The sequence below is a fragment of the Strix uralensis genome, chromosome 2 (assembly GCF_047716275.1).
Source record: "Strix uralensis isolate ZFMK-TIS-50842 chromosome 2, bStrUra1, whole genome shotgun sequence".
Lineage (NCBI taxonomy): Eukaryota > Metazoa > Chordata > Aves > Strigiformes > Strigidae > Strix > Strix uralensis.
This window is the reverse complement of record NC_133973.1, coordinates 28,919,129-28,943,287: the sequence shown is the minus strand read 5'-3', so window position 1 is coordinate 28,943,287 and position 24,159 is coordinate 28,919,129. Positions and strand designations below refer to the sequence as shown.

General features: G+C 34.5%; 1 protein-coding gene across 2 annotated transcripts in view; it reads right to left on the bottom strand.

Annotated features, from left to right (window-relative positions):
• NCAM2 (neural cell adhesion molecule 2) overlaps positions 1–24,159 on the bottom strand; it is a 322,723-nt gene that overhangs the window by 34,905 nt on the left and 263,659 nt on the right. Inside the window, exons 13-15 of one of the 2 annotated variants that reach the window (XM_074858117.1) lie at positions 17,821–17,940; positions 15,843–15,964; positions 7,954–8,134 (exon numbers count right to left, since the gene is read on the bottom strand). In XM_074858117.1, coding sequence (XP_074714218.1) covers positions 7,954–8,134; positions 15,843–15,964; positions 17,821–17,940 — 423 coding nt within the window. The remainder of the gene's footprint in view (positions 1–7,953; positions 8,135–15,842; positions 15,965–17,820; positions 17,941–24,159) is intronic. The other variant, XM_074858118.1, reaches the window with a different exon arrangement.

Below are 24,159 nucleotides of genomic sequence, written 5' to 3'. Positions count from 1 at the left end.
CTAACTCCTATTCTCAAACAATGAGATCTCAAAGACACATTTAATCTCTTCTCTCTAACCTCTTCAGAACTTCAGAAAATAAAGAAATTATTCTTCCAATACAGCAATACATGCTGAAGACTTTCATTTAGACTTTTAGCTCAGAATTATGATCTCAAAAAATGTTGGACAAAAGTCTTCATTTTCAAGTTCTGTTTGGAATAACAATATCCTTCAGCTTCTGAGAAAATGATGCAGGTAACTTCATAAGAGTAATGCTGCAGCTCTTTCTTGCCTTGGGAATATGATCAGAACTGCAAGGATACTAATATCCTCAAGGCTTTCCTTTTTGACTACTGCATTTTGTTCTTCATTTCAGATTTAACTAAAAACCTAACTAGTAAAAGCTGTAAAGATAGACTAAGGAATCTTGTAATGCACAAAGTTGTAAAAAGAGGCACCCATTATGGTCTTAAAATTTCTGATCCTTAGAATGGAAATTTTGCCTTTGGAAATATCTTCAAACTCCTTCTGTGCTTTTTTTTTTTTTTTTTTTTTTTTCTTTCTTGGTTTAAATTCATTGTTGCTATCCAAGCTGGTGCAACGATCACAAAGATCAGAAAGTTACAAATATTATTTCCCCAGAAATTCTGATTGTTAAAAGTGTGAAAATTTCTACTACAATATTTTCCTTACTAAGAATTTTACTTCCATGCTCAAATACTTACTTAAAAAAAGTTTACAGGAATGTGTTATTTTTGAAGCCTCTGTTCTCTGGTAAATTTAGTTAAATTGTCAACTGCATTTAAAAGTTATTATAAAATTGATGGCTATTTGTGAAGTTATACATACACACATAGATGTACAAGCAGTGTGGTCACATGCCACAGGTTGAAAATCAGGCCAAAATGTTCTTGCTGAAGAATCAGTACATAATACAATTATACAGTCTTTTTCTGGAGAAAAGGCAATTTAAAAGCCACAAGTAATGACTTTTAGTCCTGGCTCAAATAGCTACTGACAGCCTTTCTAGCTTTTTCTATGGAAAAAGACTACAAAAGAAGAAGATTACTACAAATCCCCACAATTCTCATAATTTAACTTCTAATGATGCAACACAACTTTTCCTAGAACTAAGAATAAGTACCAGAAGCCAACTGCTGACATTACCCCATAGCTAACTCTGCCTCAGAACATGGCTCTGTTCTGAAATAACACATTGTACCTGGAAAGGGCTTCTCTTCAGCTGAGCTACATATGATGACTACTGACTAATTTTTGTTATCAGCAGTTCTGCAAAATGCTCGAGGGAATATCTGCAGTCTTTTCCTTGTTTACTACCTACAAATTTGTTGACTAAAGTTAAAAATATCTGCAAAAGCACATGGGTTACTGATCGTGTAGTGAGACAAAAAATATCACAAATATAACTGCAACCCAACCTGGTCTGAAGAATGCTGGTATTGCTACTGAAGTGAAAGTGAGGAAGGAAAATATCTGGCTTGGCTTTATGGGAAGAAAAGCTGTAAATAGAAACCTAGAAAATTAACGTAACAGAGATATCATTGCCTTTGCAAATCTAAGGTCCTGGAGATGTGAGGAAATTCTGGAGCAAGGATCAGGTCAGGGAATAGTTGAGAAAGCTGGACATACTTAAGTCCATGGGCTCTGATGGGATGTGCTCATGAGCACTGAGGGAGCTGTCATTGCAAGGCTATTCTCAATAATCTTTGAATGATCATTGAGACTGGCAGAGGTCCCTGAGGACAGGGGGAAGTAAATGTCACTTCTGTCTTTAAAAGGGGCAGGCAGGATACCTCAGATATCTACAGGCCAGTCAGCCTCACCTCAATCCCTGGGAAGGTGATGGAGCAACTGATCCTGGAAACTGTTTCCAGGCACATGAAGAACTACTGCATCAGAAATAGTCAGCATTGATTCACAAAGGCAAAGCCATGCTTGACCAAGGTAATCTGTTACCTTCTATGATGAAATGACTGGATTGGTAGATGAGGGCTCCTCTCAGCTCTGCATATTGTCTACGTTGACTTCAGTAAGTCTTTCGACACTGAAGATCCTCATAGAGAAGTTGTTGATAGATGGGCTGGATAAGCAGACAGTAAGGTGGAATTGAAAACTGGCTGAATGGCTGGGCCCAGAGGGTACTGATAAATGACGTGAAGTCTAGTTGGAGACCAGTGACTAGCGGTATACCCAAGGGGTCAATACTGTGTCCAATCCTGTTCAACATCATCAACGATTTGGATGATGGGGCAGAATGTACCCTCAGCAACTTTGCTGATGAGACAAATCTCAGAGGAGTGGCTGATACATCAGATGGTTGTGCTGCCATCCAGAGGGACCTCAGGAGTCTGGAGAAATGGACTGACAGGAACCTTATTCAGTTCAACAAGGGGATGTGCTAAGTCCTGCCCCTGGGGAGAAACAACCCTATATGGCTGGGGGCCACCCAGCTGGAAAGCAGTTTTGCAGAAAAGGCCCTGGGGGTCCTGATGGACACAAAGTTGAGCATGAGCCAGCAATGTGCTCTTGTGGCAAGGAAGGCTAATGGTAATGACAGCAGAAGCCTTGGTCGTGTAAGCACGCTTTTATGTGATACCCTGACCTTGAGGCTTGATTGTAATTAGGTGAAATCTAATTTCAAACAGATCTGAAATCTAAGGAAAATGCTTCAAACGACACAAGAACCATTCAGATTGGAAGTTCATTCATAGTTATGATAAGTCAATAAATTTTATGTACTTTTGCGGTGGGGTACAGAATAAGAATGAAGAATGTTGCTTTTTGGCTTCTCTTAGCTGACGTATTGTCAAGGTAAAGTCAACCCTTCTAGAGAAAAGGGAGGTTATGCCTTCCTTCAGAGCTAGGGAGACTGTGGCCCAGGGAGTCTCTTGCAGCCCAAGGTCAAGGTTGAAGGGATATGGGACACAAGGAGAGCACCTGAAGCAAGAGAGTCTGATGTTTGGCAGCAAGACATGACAGGAACAAAAACCTACCCCAGCTACACAGACGAGGATCATATAGAATTTATTTTTACCCAAAAAAGTCAATAAATTGTTTGACTGAGAACAAAGTTTTTAAAAAAGACTTGCCCTGAGAGGAAATTGTGGGCGTCAGGGAGACTTATTTCTGTTTTTCTGTACTTAAGTAATTTTCAGTGTCTAGATGAAAAAGTTCATTTTCCTAGCTTCTATTCTGATAAAACACTGTGTATAGCTCCAAAGCCCTATTTTGTCTATGTAATACATCATAAAATATACATACACAAATTCAAATGCAAATATATACACACATACCTGAAGCATTGATAAGAGATATTTTTATTTTTCATTCACTTTGACACCACCGGAGATCCTAAAGCTGCATTTTTGTAAAAACTACTGATAAAAATCATGTTTGGCATGAAAAGTGTCATCTTTGCTGCTAGTGACAATGAGAGGAAGTACCACGTATTAGATTGTCTCTCTTTGCCTATCACTGTATGATTTTGAGCATCGGTGACAGACATGCATTGAACAGAAAGTAAATGAGATGCACAAGGGATTAAAACTTTTCAGGGATGTTAACAAAAAAATATTTCTGACAGTTCATGCAGTATTGGAAATTAAGAAAACCCAAATCAATCAATATCACAAAGTGAGAAAAATAGGTCTAAGGGCTTCTTATTATCCCCAAATACTTTTCTAATTTTCCCACTATTGTCCCGAGTTACTAATTTAGAATAAAGAAGAAAAAACTTACAAAAAACCACAACTTGCAGCCATTTTTAATGTATCAACTGGACTTCCAGAGAACCAGCACTGAGTGGATAAAAGCCTTTGGAAGATGGCACCTGCATAAATCTTCTGCCACTAATTTCTGAAAATATATCTAACACTCGCAGAAATTATCCTCTTTTAAAACTTTCCATTTCCTCTTCTTTTAAGATTCATTTAATATAAAACCATAGATGTGTTTTTAGGTTGCAATAGTAATGGTTTAGAATGACAGGCGATTTGGATGCTTATGTACCAGCGGCACAGTACAAACACAGGATCTCTACATCTGCCCTGCTGAGGAAGGGTAAATGGACCCACATAAATCTGCTGTAGTTTCAGCTCTGGAAGCTGATGCAGTTTGGCTGTTCCCAGTGACACCTAGTCAAAGGGTTTGTTATGTCTGCAGAGGTTAGTCCGTGTTGTCCTAACACTGCTAAAAAGGCTAAAAAGGCACTGCTGAGGCACACAGCTCCTTTGAGAATCGCCTTTTTTCTCACAGGACTAGAAGAAGCTTAACACTATAGGGAAGCTGGAACAAAATTTTCTAAAATATCATAAATCAGTACTTAAAATCTGATAGACTTTACTCAGAGTCAAGCACAGCGATGTTAGAGTTGCACCTGCCTGCAAGTACTGCCAGTCAACTTCCCTACTGAGATTCTGGAATACATAAAATACTACACTTAAGACTATACCACTCTTTCTTCAAAGCATGATTCTTAAATACATGCTCATATGCCTAAGCAAAAAGTGAAATACAAAGATGGAATTGATGACTGCAAAAAATAGCTCAAAAAAGTAGGAAGTAAAATTAGATATACATAGATATAATATACAGTAAAGTACGTATGTATACACATATACACATACATGAATATATTTATATATGCATTTATTTAAGGCAAAGTGTTTTAAGAAGTTGGTTTACTGAGTATTTCTCAAAGTCAGTGGAAGCTTCCATTGGTACACCCTTCAGAAAACCTGGAACTTTTATTAAAAGGATTACAAATTCTGAGGAACTAATCACAAATTTGAGTGATTCAGTGGATGGAGACCGTTATAGGCCCAGGAACAGAAATTACAAAATCAAGTACATCTACAGTTGGAGGCTGTTGAGGCCAACCATGTGAAAATTTGAAGGAATGTCTGTCTCATTTATACACCTCACTGATGCCAGACAGCAATTTGCAGCCTCAAGCTTCTTCCTAGACCTAAGACTGTTAATGGAAGATCATCATATTGTGTTATTATAGAACCTGACTGCCAGCCAGGAGCTGGTACTTGCTCACATTTCCCTAGCAAGCAGAAGCTGTGGATTCAGTGCCTGAAGGGGTTGTGTATTCATGTAAGTAGAGTTTTGGCTTTCAGTCCCTGCCCTCAGGGATTACTACTTCTGCCTTATATCAAATGGCTCTTGAAAGCATAAGCAGGTTCCTTCTGCAGTAATCAGAACCTAAGTTTCCTTTCTTGTGACGACTCCCATTTCCCTAGTAAGCACCTATCAAAGGACAACAAATGTATCCTTTCCTCCATCCCTCTGCAGTTCTCTGATTAATTGCATTAGCTTGCACACATTTTTACCAGAATAGTATTTTAGGTATAGTTAGCCAACATGATACTTAGGGGATCCTAAAATTCTCTTGGGATAAGTAATATCCATGAGATTCCATACACAGGATCTACAGATATCTTGTTTTTTAATTACATTTAGAGCAAGACAGAAACACTCAGTTCCGCTGAAGTGCCATAGGTCTGGGCATATATAGATTAAAAACTTCAGGAGTCTTACAAACTTCTAATAATTACATGAATAATCAGAAAGGGAATCTCAGTCATCAGAAGCTGCTAAGCGAGTTCAGGATAGGTGATGTAGATTTCTATCTAATTTCATTCTTGCTGCATATTTCCTTCTTTGGACCTAGGTGTAGATGCCTAGGCTGCAAATACCAAAGCCTCAAAGCAGACAAACAGTGCATCATCCAAGTTGACTAACTGATATCAGAAAGAATTATTCTGCTCAAAGTTAAGTGTTTAATACACATTATCTATCAAGTTTTAAAAGAAGAGGTTCATACTTTTGCAATAATGTTATACATGTAAAATATCACAATAGCAATAATATGCCATTTCAAAACAAGATAACCATATTGACTTATGAACACAAACATTAATGTTCCAATGATTCTAAGTGTCTTTTGACATACTTTTAAAAATTGCCTACAGAATGTTCTTATGACGGGAATTTCACACTCTTTTCAGGCTTTGCAAAAACAGCTGTCAAGGAAACTGATTAGTTCCACAATTGTAAGTGCAATAATGATTTATATAAAGAAGACCTCATGTTAGTGTAACAGACTTCTTACAACTACTTAGAGGTTATGGGAGAGCACTGAAAGGAAAAAGCCCCTAATACCTATAAAACTGTGTTCAGAGAAAAATCGTCTATCTATATTCTGAAACAAAATTAACTAAGCTGCTTTTTACTTGAATGTCTAGAGACCACCTACGTTATCATTTATGGAAGCGTATTATGTTTCTCTCAGTTACAGCAGCTGTGGCAATACTATGGAATACTTTAAATAATTATAACAGGTTAAAGTTAGATTGCATTGAAAAACAAGTAATATTTGTGTTTCAAATATATAAAATTGATAAATGGCTTATCGCTTCCATTTACCTAAATAAGGTTTTATTTCTTTTCCTACTTGATAAATATTTTTATATCCTTGGGACAATAAGTTTTCCTACATTTCTTTTTCCCTTTTCTTTTTTGATCATGTAGTGAAATTTTATTTCTGAATGATGGCAACCACAGGGCACTATGTTTAAAAAAAGTACACAGGGCCTACCGAGGCCCTGAATTTCAATCAAGATTCAAATCAACTCTCACTATTTCAATTCAAGTGCGTAAACCAAATATTTGTACTAGAACTGGATCTGAATCTATTTATGAATTACAAAGGCACATTCCTTTCTATAAATACAATTAACAATGCCTCTGATATCAACAAATTGTTATGGAATATTAAAAAATGTTGCAGAGATCTTGAGACATCTTCCCTGAAAATGTATTGGAAGAAAACTTTCAACAGACAGAGAAATTAAGTCAGTTATTTCAAACTTTTCCAATGACACAGTAGTCCATGATTCATTTAAACTCTTTGCCACTTTACTAAGATCAATGCTAGTCAGACACTCAGATTAAAACACAAGTATTACATTTTAAGATACTGGCCATTATATTTATCTGTCATGATTTTAATTTGATTCTAATACTCTAATAGTTTAATATATGGCATACAGAAAATACTATGTTAGAGGATTTAGCACATGATTTTAAAATGCTAGTGATGACTGATCCAATTTGGAATGTATTATTAAAGATATCAGCTCATAGTTTAGAAAAAAGCTTGAAATCTCTTCCTCATATCATCTGCTTTATAAAAATTAAAATTACCCATAATATATCAGAAATTACCACCATATTTTAGGTTTATTCAGAATTAAATAATTTTGCATTGTTGCATCAAAAAATAACTTTACATTGGGAAGCATTAAAACTTGATAAATTAGCTACTGAAACACACTCACTCTTAACTACTATGCCATTTTCATTAAATAATTCCAAACCTTCATATTTACACACTTAAAAATATGAACAGCATTTCTATAGATTTCAAAGCTTGTAAACAGGCCTTCTAGAAAGCTGTATGCTCACCATGTTAGGGTGAATCAGTAAGACGGTATCTAAACAAGACTATTTGAAGACTTAACCTAATCAGACACTAAAATAAGTACCTTTATTACAAGTGTATCTTGAAGCACCTGTAGAGATAGGACTGAAATCAAGAATTCTAACAACTGAGTTGCTTACAACAGACAAATAGGCAGTACAAGGCAACTTAAAAATGTATAGCAGGTGTATCTTAAACACTATGTCTTGTTAACTGTCATCATCTGGGGTGAAGATTCAATGTTTGTTCTGTACTTACAAATTACTTTATTACTAAGAGAAAAGTAGGAAACAAGGTCCCATTTAAGGGTTTTGAATCCGAGTCTTTGCTGATAATAGAGTATGGGGACTTGGGCTTTGTCAGTTAAAGAAGACTTCAGTTACCTTATGTTCAACTACACACATTAGTGTACTATGAATAGCAAAAAATTCAGAGACAAAAACACTTTAAAATTAGCTTACCTGTAATAATGTTGGGCTTTGGTGGCATGCTGAATTCATACAATGTTGGTTCAGAATAACCCAGTCTGTTGGCAGCTGTAATTTGTACTTCATAACCCATGGTCCACTGAAGATGCTCTAAGATGATGTGGTCTCTACTACCCTGCACTTTTTTCTCTAGCCACTGGTCTTCTTTATCTTTCTGTAAAGATGGGAATATTAGTTTAAATTGTCAAAAACCTCTTGCATTATTTGTCTAAACTATATCTCTACATGATGCATGAAAAATATGGGGTTTCGTTTAGAAAGGTTATGAACATTCAAATAACCTAATTCTGGAGTTCTGACTACTCAGGTTTTTTGTAATTTTGACCACTCCTAATCATATTTCCACAATGTGAATTTAGGGATTTTGCAGGCAATCCCTTTTAACCTTTTGGCTTCAATTTATACTTTGTTCAAATACTGATGTTTATCTTGGGCAACTGCAGGATAATTATTTACAAATGCTGCTAAGAATAAATTCTGTAAAATGTTTACTTTATATAAATGTTTCAACTACATTTTGATCAATGTTCTTTAAATGAAACTTGCCATTAAACCCAAACTTGAATTGTTCATGAATGCAAGCTGTGCTTAACTTGTACATTAGTTACATAACAAAAATATACACTAACTGTAGCAATATGTGGTACTATAGTAACATTTTGCAAACCAGGTTGTATGCATCAATATAAACATCGTTGAGAAAGTATACAGTCCTATGTCTACACTGGTGAGAGGATACATGTAAATCATTAAGATGGCGTTCTACAGAAATAAAGGGTTCTCAAATCATTAAGATGGTGTTCTACAGAAAAAAAAGGGTTCTTATAATTCAGATAATTATCTAAGACACCTATACAAATGGAACAAATGAGGACTTCAGTTGCAATCTTAATTCTGGCTTTTCAGAAATTTGGAGTGCTTACCTTTGCAATCGCTCCTTTCAGTGCAGAATATATTTAATTATTCTTTGTACACATGAGAATTACGAAATAACTAATAGGTAAAAGGATAAACCAATACATACTCTCAAACACAAAAGCGATCTTGTTCAGAGGACTATCAATAACAGTCAGTAAGAATCCATGCACTCCTAAACACTGAGGTACAATAAAGTAGCAAAAACTATGACTGAGAGCCAAATCCTGGCCATCCAACCCATTTAGCAACACAGACCCAATTAGTGGATATAAACTCTCTGGGAAAAAAACCCCTTCAAATACAGGGAAGTAAAACTTTTTGCTGCAGACTACTATTCTCAGCAGCTTATATTTAGGCTCTTTACTGAGGCATCTTGCTCTTGACTGACACAAGTGTCAAAGAAAATAGCATCTAAATTAGACAGTTCAGGGCCCAGTCATGCTTCTTATGCCTGTTTTTTTTTTTTTTTTTTGTCCCCAGTCTTCAGAAAATAGAGTGACAGACTAAACTCCCTTATGTGCACTGCTGCAATAACTTATTTGTTGTCAGTGCTGAGTGGGATGGCTTTTCCATACTGACTTCACCTTTTCTTAAACTCTTTCTTGCCTCTTCTGTACTGGCATTGGTACTGACACATGATAGTCCTGGGAATGATTAAAATACAGTAAAACATCTTTTCAGAAACATTTGCAGAAAGGTGAAAAGGCCTACTTGGTGCAGCAGTAGACCAGTGAAAAACATCAGAATGGTAGCCACATTACCAATCATGAAGAAAACTAATACACTGGAGTAAAAATAGTTTACTCATCATAAAGTGAAACTGGTATTTTCTGACAAAGATATTTTCCCATATGCTTGTGGATAATTTCTGTTACAATCATCTGACATTCCACTGAATGAATTCACCTATATTTACATTCCACTGAGTGAATCCACTTGTATTACCACTATATCAAACTACTTTTACAAAATATACTTTTGTATAGCACTGCTAAAATAAAAGCAGTTAATACTGACTGCAATATGTGTATGCAAATACTTCTTACTAATATTAGGAATAGCAAAGTTACGTAGCACCATATTTTAATGGCTGTTTACATTGGTGAGGTTTGGGAGGAGTTAGAAAGAAAAATACACCTAGATTCCAAAGAATATCAACATGAGAGAAATCAGAAGATCCATAACATGATCTTGGTGTGTGCATATACAATTATGTGAATTCCACTGGGGAATCTCAAAGAGGTTCAGAATCACAGAAGGAATAAAAATACACTGAATTGGAAAATAAAGATTCAGGCCAATATGGTTCCTGCAGGTGGAAAAGACAGCGTTGCAAATATATGACCATACTGTGAAAACAAACTGTAGAATCATATGTGATGAACAGAATGAGCTTAAGATTTGGAAGGAAAACTATACAGATTTCTGTATGAGGCTGCTCTTCTGCAGACAAAAGAATAAGTGAAAAGGCAGTTGTTCCACAGCTTGGTCAGGTCAAGGATGAGAGAGCTGAAAAGTAACAGGATACCTGTATGCTATGCCAGAGAAGTGACACCCTAAGTTGAGTTGAAAGGGAAGCCAGCTGAGTGGATTGAGGTAAATGAAAAGTTCAAGCTCTGAGCTCAAAGACAGCAAAACATTTTATGAAGAGTGACAAGCAGAAGTTAGGAGGAAGATTAAAAAAAGAAGACAGTATCTGGAAGGCAAATTGTCTTCTTCTAAAGATAAACAGATTAAGTCTTCCAGAATACAGTCTGCTTTTGGCATCTTAAAGAAAAAAAGAGAAAATCTGCAATGTCCTTCATTATAGCTGTTATTTCACATGCATTTTCAAGTACTTTCTACTAAGTAGAGCTCAGAATGTGTCCAGATTTATTTTATTATTAGTGTAGAAATGGAAATAGAGGGATGAGAACACAACAGTCTGTCAGTTAAATCTTCCTACAAATCTCCTGTTACGCTATGACCCTTTAATTAGTAGCTAAGGAGCAGAAAACAGAACTACAAAAGAACACTTTATACCTTATTAGGCTGCTCTATTATTAATACTGCTTCAAATTTATAGAAAGCTCCACATACACACAGTGTTCTACAACAAATGAAAGAAACTTCTAAATGACAAAGTACAGTTTGAGGGGTGAGTTAATATAAATCTCTTCAATAATCATCTCCTATTAGCAGTTGTACCATTAATATCCACCAGCAAATGCACATTTTCAGAAACTGTAAACTGTTTCCTTTATTTGCATTTTGTTTTGTTTCTTATAATGTGAAAACACTACTTTACAGAAGGTCGCTGATGCTGTGAGACTAACCAGTAAATGGGGATCTTACTGCCCACTTCCATTACTCTTAAGCCTTAGATTCACACTGTCCTCTTCCCAGTATAAGTCTTTGGTTGAAACAAACCTGCCCCAATGCCACACAGACTAATGGCTCTAAAAAAAAGGAATAAAAATTATTATTTCTTAATTGCATGTATATTGGCTTTAAATTTATCTCAGAAGTGTCTAAGAGCTAGATTTCTAAGACAGCTGTGAGTAACCCAAGCACCTAAATACCCTGACAAAAAAAAAGGTAAACAAAGCAGTGTGAAATTCCAGTCTACCATGACTTGGCTGCTTCTCAAAACTGAGGGCACACCTGACAACAGGGAAGTAAAGCTAATCTACTCTTTAGGTACCTGACTATTAGTCTAGAAAATAACATCTCTCTCTTTAATGGGCATTTTACATTGTACCCAAGATTATATTCTCTGGGAACTCATAAAAAGTGAGGAAAAGGGATTAACACCCTTCAACCCTTTCCCTTATTCTCCATCCTCTCTAAATTGTTGTGCTGAAAGTTCAGCTTAAATGGACTTGTTATTATGGTGGTCCCTCTGATAAAAAAAGGGCAGGAGATGCTACACTATCTTGAAAGTTGGCAGGAAAAAAAATCAAGAAATCCTCACCAAAGACAATCTGATAGTTTAAGGCAGTGACTTTACAAGAATTCGTTACGTTAGGAGGGTGCTTTGTAGGTCTGGGAAATACAGGACAAATACTGAACAAAGCACAAAATGGCTGATAACATATATCATGTTAAAATGCACAGAAAGCCCAAGGATCTGGCAGGTAAAGTGGGACTTACTGATGCAAAAACATTTAAGTGTTTAATGGTAGGTATCTCAGAGTGAGAGCAAATGAGAAATTATCTCTTTTTAAATGATTCATATTTGCAAAAGTTTGTTCTAGAATCTATCATAAAGGAACAAAATGAACACAGTCCTCCATCAACATAGTCAAACAAGAAAGAAGCACATAACCTATCAATTACACACTGCCAAAATTCAGAGCATTAATAGTAACACTGTCACAGGTCAACATGGTGGATCACTTTTAGCCCTGCAAAAACAAATATCTCCTCTAACATTTCCTCCAAACATCATTCTGGATGTAAAAGTAAAAATTAAATTAAACACTGTTATTGCTTTTCAAAATAAGATTTTAATAATTTTTTCTTGCTTCTACTTAAAAGTTTATAAACATAAAAGATGGATATTTTTTATTATTTCATTCTAATTCCAAATTTTGACTGAAACTTGGCCTGCCAGAGAAAAACAAAAACAACCCCATCCTCTTTTTTTTTTATAGCTTATTGTTGGAAAATAATTCCCTTTTCCAATCATTAAGAAGCCTGTTTCAATGCTTGCTTTTTAAGCATTATGAAGTAATTCAGGATATGATACCAAAATCATAACTGAAGGCTGGGAACAAATCTCTTCAAGGTAATAGAGTGATACCTATTTGCAGGGAACAGTGCACCAAGCACAGGTTCACATTTGCATCACGTGCAGCTACAGAATATCCATCACGGTCAAAATGCACTTGATTGGTAAGCACAAACTTTTGCTTGTGACTTATGTGAGTCATGCATAAGTGATTATTCCTGTAGAGTGATTACTCATTGTTTGCATGCTGTTTCTGGTGCTAACCTTGACCTGTGTAATACCTTCCAAAGGCTGCTTTGTAGCCTGCCCTTCTCCTGCAGGTCTGTGCCTGGCACCCACCTGCCCTGAGCTGCTGTGACAGTCTCTTCCCTGTATCCAAAGTGCTCCTTCCTCCTGGCCCTCCTTATGTCCTCACTTTCCCCTTAGTCTGTACAATCTCTTCAACCCTCCCCTCTAGCTTTTAGTTTGTTACTATAGTACTTGGTAAATAACGCAGCAGATAATAGCCATTTACAAATTCAGTATACATTTCCCCAATGATTTGCATGCATAAAGCTTAACATCCATTGTGCAACACCAGCACCTCATCACGTGTGCCCCAACCAACTTTAACAGCACCATAAGCAGGAACAAACAAAGGGAAGCTTGAGTTGGTCCCCATTAAAATTACACAGCTATTATGAGAAATGTCGTTGGGCGGTCACCTCCCACATTGAACAGGATGCTTCACTGCATTTCCCAGCTGGCTACTGGGGAACAATTTTCCCTTGTCTTTCTCTCTCTCCCTCCTGGTTCTTTCCTAAGGTAACTTTGAAGTCAATGTATGCCACCAGCTTCAAACTCCATCAGTAAAGCTTTGTAAGACTGTCTTGACTTTCTTTGTGCAACAGCATGAATCAATTTGAGGCTGCTACTCATAAAAATTGACAGTACCTAATTCTCTGGAACACAGAACAAAATGTGAAGCTTCTTATTAGCTGATTATAGTTAGCAAGTCCTGCCCATAATATGAATAAATTGATGTTAGGAAAGCAATATTTGACAGAATGAAACATGTGATATCCAGAAAAAGAAAACTTACCAATTGCCCTAAACCAGGCTATAATATTGCTATAATATCTCAAAGGTTGTCCTTCTCCTAGTTTAAAAAAAAAAAATAAATCCGTACAAAACTTAAGTATGAAGGAACTGACTCTTAATAAGACATCTGTTATGACACACAGAGAAGAAAAAGCCACTCATGTATAGCTTGCTATCTAATATGCTCTTTAAACATGCAAGCAAATACATTGGTCTAGGTACTAGTAATGAGGCTGGTAAGAGTTATAGGAAAGCTAATTAAATACAACCAGTTGAGGAGATAGAAGAGAAGTCAACAGATAACTAAGAACTTAAAATAGCATCTATTCATTTTGATTAAAACACAAGAAAAATATTGTGCTCTTTTGTTGTAGGAAGGCCTTTAATTTAGTCTAATCACTTTTTCAATTGGAAGCCTAAGGAGATATGGATTTGAGGTCCAAGTAAAAGCTATCTTCTTCAGTAACCTATTAAGTTTCCAGTTACTGCTTAACTGTACATTTATCTTGCAACAATACACATGAAAAGTGATCTTTTATACTGTAATATTGTACTTTAGTCAAAACACTAGATCAAAAACTTGATCAAAATCAGGTTTCCAAAAATATTCAAGATAGATCCAAAATCATTGAGCTTACTTAAATCACAGACATAGATTAAATTCCATATAAATACTTCGAGGCATTGTAATCTAACTAGGAAGCTCAATCCCAAAAAGCCTGCATTGTATCTTGTATTGCATATTTTACTATCTTCTCTCTCTACTATTACTTTTCTTTTATACCAACTGTACTCACGACTGAAAGTCATTTGCAAAGATCATTAAGATTTAGGGATCAGTGACATCAGAATAACTGCTGTTTCAAGAGTCACCCTCAGGTGACTCTTGAAAGCTCTACCAAATTTTTCTCAATTGATTTGGAGCTACCAATCTTCTTTGGTTATACTTAGGAAAATCATTTAACATGCCAGGTTTAGCACGTGGATAATACCAGAACTATCATTAAAAAGTCACATTAGGAAACGTGACAAAAACTATTACAAAATAAGGAACTGGCTTTTCCTTTTTAGAAACACTAAAACAGGTTCTGCATTTAATTTCTCAAAGATTTCTTATTTCTGTTAAATACTGTGCTCGCTACCTTCTGTTTAACATGTCTAAATATCCAATGTTACACTCCCAATCTCTTTTAGTGTCTTGAAATAGACATGTAAATCTGCTATTACGCTGGTAAAATGTCTTTTTACTGGGTCTAGTCAGATAAAAGAACACAAAGACGTTATCTGAAAATGCACACTTTTGAATTTAATTAATTGCTTTTGCCAACTCTATAGTTACTTCTTCAACCCAATCATTTCTAAACATAGTATATCAGGAAAGGAAGGATATTTTTAGCTACTTTAATAATGGAAAAGAAACACAGTTTTTTTTCATAGAAAAATAAAATGCATCTTGCAGAAAAGCCTGTTTTCTAAACTTGCCAGATTTGATGAAAGAACACCAAATTCCAGCTCCAGATTCCAGCTGACAGAAAGCCAATAAATTCTGCATGATGGCTGTTAAAGAACTGATATGTACACTGAAACTCATGAAAGTCCTAACAATTTGTCAATTATTCAGCTTTTTTAAGCTGTGCCTTGGAAAATAGGAAAACAGAAAATATGAAACATAATCAGATAATTAAGCTCATTTTAAAATAATATGAAGTACTGGAACACGGCTTTCTATCTCTAGGATGCTATCTATCAATACAAATGCATTTCTAACAGGTTAATAATTTGCTGTTCAAACAACCCTTAATTATGTAACTTTAATGTCTACTAGTTTACTGCACTTTTGAGAGCTGAACATGAAGGTTCCTCATTTGCCATGTAACAAAACAAAGAACATAGTTTTCTTGTTAGAATGAACTTTCAGTTATAGCTTTAGGAAAAGCAGGGTACTTTTCCTTATTTTTAAAAAATTTTTTATTTTATCATCTGGCAATAGCAACCTAGTCACAAAAGAAAACATACTATACTAGATCTTCTTTTCTTTTTGTAGTATACAAACCATTTTGTTACGTTTCAAATCATATCAACAGTCTTCTCTACATTAAAAGCAGATATTCCTAAGCAAAACCCACTTAATTTGATTAACTGAAATACTTACACTTCTGTATTTGACAATATATTCCAAAATGGGGGCTCCTCCATCATCTTGTTTAGTTATGCTAAGTTTAAAACTCTTGCCACTTCCTGGTTGTCCATGAATTGAAGGGGGGCTTGGCTCCCCTAAACAAGGAAAAAAGCAGTTGATAATAATAATTCAGCAATAAGGTAAGTCATAAATTTCAGTTGGAAATTTTTCCACAATATTATTAATCAATATCTTTAAAATCAAAATAATCCTCCCAAGCACTACAGAACATCCTTCGTAAGTGTGTTAAATATTTTGCTTAAAGTATGTTCTAATGCAGATTAATTATCTCACCCAAGGAAACAAAATTCTGTAGTATGAAAGAAGTATTCAGTTCTTTGAGACCTTCTGACTTTTGACGTTTTCCAATGTAATTTACTTCAGAAATGATTTAGCCATCAATTCAGTAAGGCTGTTAAATGCTTCTCACACTGAAGTTTAAGAGTAACACTATCTTACAGGAAAGCATTCTTAACATTAAGCATGACCTTTAGTCCCATGTGCAAGATCTGAATTGTAATACAGATATTAGGTAAACTAACTCTTTGATAAATGTGCCAAGGCAAAATTAGATACTTTCAGAGTATATTAAGAATAAATGTGAAGAATAATATGACCAAAAGCAAAACTGATTTTCTGTGTAATGAAAGGATAAAAATAACCTTAAATGTAGAACTGAAGGGTTAATAGCCACTTTAAGCCACTCTACTAATCGAAATTCACAGACTAATTATCATTTCTATACACAATGCCTATTATAAAGTTTTAAATCAGATCCTAAATGAATGTGTGTTGTCATACTGAAGTGCTTTCAAAATATCTGTAAATTTGCCCAGAAAGATACAGTTCCTTTAGAAATATTTGTAATATTTATGTTCCTTATTAAAGCAAAGATAAATTGACTTAGATCTCAACATAGAATTTGCCTAGCTTTCCAGCAGATAACATATATACAATTTCTGTCAGTTTCTATCACTTTTCTATGAGGTATAATGTTCCATATGAATAATAGCAAATTATTTTATCTGTTGTTAAATATATTTAGAATATGTATATGCTTTAATCAAAAAGAAATTAGAAAGCTGGCAAGTTACTGGTTCTGAATAGAAGAAATGTAACAATAAGAACATAATAACACTGAAATATTTTGTGTTCTTTGTAGTCATGTGACTTTTATTGTTCACTCCATTAGGGCCAGTACTCTTAACTATACTGAGTAATGCCCTACTCAGAAAACAGTTCAGTTGCAACAGATTTATGAGAGACTACTCTAGCAATAGTTGCTGATGTATTTTGAGTACTATACAGTGGCATCTGTAGTTCCTTTATTTTTCTTCTCCCTTGTGTTTATTTATTATTGTTTCTATTTAAAGATAATTTGAGAAAAATATTTTTCATGAGTCCTTAATATTTAAATCTGAATTTCCTGCCTAAAAAGGTTATTACAATATAGAATTGTCTTCGCAGCATTTATCATTTGCATGTAATCATAGTTAAAAGAATTTATTATAATTTTTCAATAGCTTAAGATTTCTGTTTGAAGCTTGGTAATTGCAAAACTTGTGGCAGCATAGTTTGCTGAAGGAATGTCTCCAGCAAAAGCCAATTCATTTCTCTTGTATGTCCATAATACCCTGAGTGTAAATGAGAAGTCCTTCATCTAATATCTTTCATGGCTTGTGCTCTTGAATATAAAACAAAGATTTGTCTCAGTATCAAAAATATAATAATGGGATAAATTCTCCAATTTAATTTCATTCATACTACTTGGGGGTGGGGTGGGAATAAGAGGAACAAAACATGATTTCTAAGAAACAGTGTTAAGACTGATGCTATACATTGGGATGTAGGGTATAAATATAAAACATACTATCCACAGTAAATTATTAGCTGATCTGCAGACAAGATATTCTAATAATCATTTTCATTTAATAGCACAAGTATTACTCACGGACAGGTAAGGTCTGAAAGATCTCGATTTTACTATATTCTCCTTGCCCTTTTCCATTTACAGCAGCTACTCTGATTTCATATGTCGTATTTGGTTCCAAATTGCTGAGAACAACCATTGCTAAAGGAAATGAAAGAAAAAATATGGGAACAAAATTCGATGAAGCAATAAATTTTAAAAAAAGTTAGGCAATTTCACAATTTGTTTGCTTCACTTGCAACTTGAGTCCCATTTTCTAATAGTTCAGTGTTTCCAAACTTAGTTTTCTTGTTTAGTGCTAATAGTCCCTTTTTATTTCATCTGCATAAAATCATTGTTGTGACTGAGCAAGTTATGCTTCTAAAGGAATTTAATGTCAGTGTTACAGAAGCCACAGGCAACAATTAAGGACCTTGATGGGGATTGATATTTTGTGTTCAGATTGTGAACACAGGAGACTGAATCTGGCAAAAAATTTTGGAAGTTTCCTTGCTCCTAGCTGGCAATGAGCATCTGATGCACGTTCAAGCCACCTTCATGCAGTTCATAACTTGCTATTTTTCCCTCATGGAGAGCAGTATCAACCATCCTTGGTCTACACTCCTAGATGCAGCTACATGCACATTAGTGGTGAATTACTGGTGCTATGCTTGGCCAGTTCAACAGTGTAGTCAGAACCTAAAATGACAGATGGCTATGATGACAAAAGTAATTATTCTGAGTAATCTACTAAGGATCTGAAAGTGAATTAGGCATATTTGTACATATTTAAGAGGAGGTGTATGGAAATGTGTATTAAATTACAATCAGTAAAAATGTGATTTGTCAAGCAAATGGGTTTGAATTTAGGACATGCTTTCAGAAATCAAGACTGAATCCTAGCAGCAATCCTTCACACAGTCTGAACCCATCTCTATGATTCTACCTAGAGATGCCATCAGAAACAGAAAACATGGGGAAAAGCTTGCCAAAAAGAATATTGTACAGTGTTAAGAATATTGTTGCTGTAATGTACAGCAGTAAATCTAGAAAGAAAATCCAGGAAAAGGATGTCGGATTCCAGGATCCTTTATGGAATGCAGTATTATACATTACCATAGTACTTTATATTACTAATATCAATGTTGAATATGCACTTGGAAACTTTGATCCACACAGAGTTCTTGGACCATTACCCCTCCTTTACAAGAAAGCTTCCTTTTATTGTCTCTGCAGCATTTGTCTGCTTGGTGGTTGCCACCTCTGTGATGAGCTCTCCAGATGTCAGATTCATACTGGGGAATGGACATAAATTGGATGGACTTTACTTGAAGCACACCAGTATTTGTCTTGCTCAGAAAAGCAGTGGCTGTATTAATTTACAAGAGAACATAGAATTGTAATGTCCTGAAAAAGAGCCAGTACTCTCTCAGTCTCGAGGGAGCCTACTTTTTTTCATTATAGAGGACTATTTTAACAGTTGCTTTAGGCTTGCTTTTCAAGTTATATATTTAATGAAGGTATAATTATTTCTGTTAGCACTCTTTGTTATTCAAGTCTAGATTTATTAGAATTTCTATTTCTTTAGTTTCTGCAGCAAATAGACAGAGGTCCCATTACATGCGGAGCTAAAGGGATTTAATGAACTTCTACATTTCACACTCTATTATAAGCATTTTTCATGAATTTGCCATTGAAACATAACTGTTTTCTTGTAAACAAAACAGTAGAATTGTGTGTCTTCCAGTATATTTTAGTTTTCTCATTTCATGAGATTTAAAAATAGCAAACTACAAAGTATAACCATGACATGAAAAAATAAAGTGCCATCATGAGAATAATAATAGAATTTGGAGAAGAGAAGGATTATGATATATAACATTCAGTTACGGTAAGATGAAATTTAAAACCTAAACCAAGCAGCAGCAGTGTTTGACTTGCCTTTCAGCCATGATTACTTTCCAAGGCTGAATAATTTCACTGAAAATAAACCTTAGGGCACACTAAAAATTAGTGTTACTGTAAATGTTTTCAAAATTTAAACAACATAAAAGCATGACTATGAGTCTAAACTTAATAAAACGTGAATGTGTTAACTACATAAAATCTAAGGATGCAATTCTATAAACATTTGAGTGACTCCTGGGGCCTATCTAAATGAATAAAACTACTTATATATGCAGTATTTAAAGAATCAGTATCTCCTTTAGAATACCCTGCACAGCACCATGTATCTAGATACAATGACTCTTAAAAATACATTTATGTAATTAACCCAACTAAATCTGATAGCATAATATGTCCTCAAAAACTGGATCCACTTGGTATCAGTGACTGTATGATGTGGATATATCTTAGACATAGGAAAAAATTATAACTATGTCCTCCTGGAAAATGAAAAAAAGAACCATTCTTGATCAAAATACTTTAAATATTCCAGTTGTAAAAATTTAAAATAATTAAGTAAGCTTAAGGAACTGTCCCACAGTATGTAACAAAAGTGCAGGGCTTAAAAGTAATCTAAGAATTGTGAAACTTTTACTGCTTGCTAGAGTGTTTTACATTTTTGAAATATGTTGAGAATGAAAGAAGATACCTTATAAACTAGTTAATTTTTTTTTAAGGTACGTATCTGTCATTTAAGTATAAAATCAGCTTATTAATCTTTACATATACAAATGAAAACTTTTCTTAGAGGAGTCCATAGCTCATAGTCCTGGCCACAATGGATATTTTGACTACAGATTTCAATTATCACCGAAGTAATTAGCTGTAAAATTTCAACTCATTTTCTGAAAGAAATATAAGCCTTTCAGTATAAGAATGTGAAAAAATTGGTCCACTGTATACTGTATGTGTGAATTATGCCATTGGTATTCATTGGCATATATCAAGTCCCAAATATATGGAAAGTGAAATTATTTTATTTCTTTCAGAATATGATTTGAAATTTTTCAGTTTTTTCTACCTGTCCAATCTATCTACTGCTGTTTTTATATTATCTTCCTAATCACAGTATCTGCATGCTTTATCTGAAGAATTCAGATTTGTAGACTAATTGATTTTGCTGGGATTATTCACATACTGACTGGTTACATTGAGGAGGAGACTCCAAAGAACTACTCTAAAGAGGAAAAAATAGAAGATTCTTTTGTGAACTCTGCAGGTATTGCTGGTGTCAATTAACATGATGCACAACAGCTCAGACCTTGGTGTTTTCCACTTATAAGAAGATAGATAGGGAGACTGCAAGTCTTGTACCACTGAAGGAGATCATGACACAAGAAATTACCAGTTGTTTTGGTTTAATAAACTGTATAGACAGTTTAAAAGAAATTTATCAATACTTTTTTTGACAGGGGATGCAAGGAAGATTTTTTTTTAATTTTGTAGACCAGAATTTAAAAAGAAATGCAACAACCAAAAAGAATTAAACCTTACTAAATAGCAAAATTCAGTTTAACCTATTTTTTGGCAAGAATCCTAAAGTTTAGCATTAAAATTAAAACAGTAAAAATAAATTATTTTTTATTATACAGATTCTTCTGATTTGCAAGCAAATCTACAACATTAAAGAATGAACACAGTACAGACAAAAACCCACAAAAATTATATATTAGACAAAAAGGCAGCAATGCATACTATTTTAAATACAGAGTATAAGCATTTCAGCTAGAAAAGTTTAATTTATTATGGCAGAATTTTAACTGCTGTCAAGATGAGCCACTGGAAAACAACATCTGACACAAGATTTGCTGTGAAATAAATTGTACCATGAATCCGAGTCAGTAAAAACAAAACAAAAATCCCCAGCCGATTTTCTGGTCCAGAGGCAGGTTGTTTATATTACCTTATTACAGTAGAATGAGAGAGGAAGTGTCTGGCATATTAAACTGTCTTTTCACCAAAGGAAACCCACCTCAGAAATCTTCTAAGGACTGTGATATATTACATAAACCATCACCAAAGCAAGGAAGGTTAGGGGAACTAATAGCACAGTTACACTACATTAATCCCAAAGTAGATCTTGTATGAGGTTAATTAACAGAAATACCACATCAATGCATTGTTCTCATTTGAGACCTATCTGTTGCATAGAACAATGTTCTTCCAGTTCCAAATTCAATCCCTTGAGGATGTCAGATCTAACTAAAGTAGGATATAAACTTATTTTGAAACAAAGTAGCTGAGACATATCCTTGCTGAAATATCACCTTCACTCATATATTTAAGATAGTGGCAGCAGTGTGAAGTTTCTGTCAAAGTAGAATTACAAATTTTAGGATTTTTTTTTTCCTATTTCTTTCCCTCTAGTCTGAATCTCTGTTACTATGCAGACTGAATGCAGACTGAATAAAGTGCAGGTTAGTAAGTGGAGTGCTTTGATTTAGCAGCATTTTGCTGCACCTTTTACTCATTATTTTAATTAATCTCAAGGAAAAACTGAGTCCCCTGGAAATACTTGAATTCCTTTCAGAGATAAAGATGAATAGTATTTTTATAAGGCTTAAACAGGTTTCTCTTTGTGATGATGACTCATGTTCTTTTCAGGACAGAAGCAAAACACATGGGAAGAGAGCAGTGAGGAACCTATGGTAGTAGGACATGTGAGAACAGTGAGGCCCCTATGGCAGCATATCATTAAGGTTCTGTACAAACGTCTCAGACTTTTGTAGATGTTGCGCAATCTGAGGAACTTCTCCCAAAACCTCTGTCTTCCTGGGATGAGCAACACTGTTTTCTTTAATCTGTTTACATAGTAGGAGGAATAGTATAAAAACTCTTTTCCTAGCCGAGCTTCACAGAGTTAGCTCACAGAAGTGTTGACAAAATGAAGTTAAAAATTGCCATGGGCGAGAAATACAGGAGAAAATTAAAAAAGGATTTTGCTACACAAGAGGCAAAATGTTTATTCATATGCAGAAACAGCCACACTGTCTCAGTTCCATCTGTCTGCCTTGCCCACATAACAATTAATTTCATAAATACTGATTCAAGCATCTGGCTATAACTGTCAGAACTCAACTAACATGAATAAATTAACTTTAATAATGAAAATATTTCAAGTTGTACATTATATGAAAAAAATAATTATATGGAAAAAATAATGGTAACCGTTCTGCCATTGAAATCATTAGCATGACTCCCATTAATATATATGGAGACAATATCAAGCCTTAAGTCATTCCCTAAAATGCATACACAGAAACAAATGTAATCATTTTAAAAATCAGAGAGAATGTCTCTGTCAGGCATTTCCATAATTCTTTGCACTATAATGTATAATTACTGCATTATTTTGAAATAAAAGTTGTAGTGGCTAAAGTAACTGTGAATATAAACAGTTACCTGTGAATAAAGATACATAGTGTGGTAGATCAGAGATAATTAATATAGTATAATGTTCACTAACGTGAATAATTTCCTTATAAAATACTTTTCAGTAGTTGATATAAAAATGCACTTGGCAAAAATTGCTTTAATATTTTGTGTACAGCCCCCAAAACATGGTTACCCTGTAAAGCTCCTTTTCTCCATATATTAATTGGGTAGGATTCTGAGATCAGGATACAAATTGAACCACCCTAAAGTCATTCAGTGGCTTATCTTTGATACGTATTTTTATTGAAATAAAACTAATAAGATTAAGTAATCTGTGGGACAATTATAGTTACAAAATGTACAGTGCTATAAATTAATGAAAATCAAGCAAGAGTGCAATCCAAAGCCCCTACAATAGAGCAAATTTGTGGATTGACAACAGAGTTTATAATATAATGAATCAGCATGAATCCATAAAATGGGTTTTGTCATTTAACATACTTAGGATGTAACAATGAAAAGCTTTTCTTTACAAATTCATTTTCTAGTTTATTTATTTAAAAAGCACACTTAATTCAACCTGTATTTAATCTAAATCACAGCATAGCACACAGTTTAGAAAAAAAACCTCCAACAAATCCTAGGAGACACATTCCTGGAACAAAAGCAATTTACTGAGATGGATCATTGTATCAGTAGATTGTTCCCATAACCTTATTCAGAACAGAAACACACTTGCATGAACTGTATATCAAATAATTCATTTACACAAACTATTGCTAATAAAAAATGAAAACTTATTAATTGTATGTAATATTTTTAGGTTAAAGGCTTATAAAAGATACTTGTACTCCCATTGATAAAAGAGCCCGTATTATCATATCTTCTTCACATTTTTGTTATATCAATTTGACAATAATGTGGAATATTTTATGAACAAATTCTGCCACTTGTATTGGTTAGTCTCTTACCAACAATCCTGTGCAACTAGGACCTAGCTCTGGTAGATTTTGGTTCTTATCACCATTAAAATGGAAGCTACCTTTCAAACACACATTC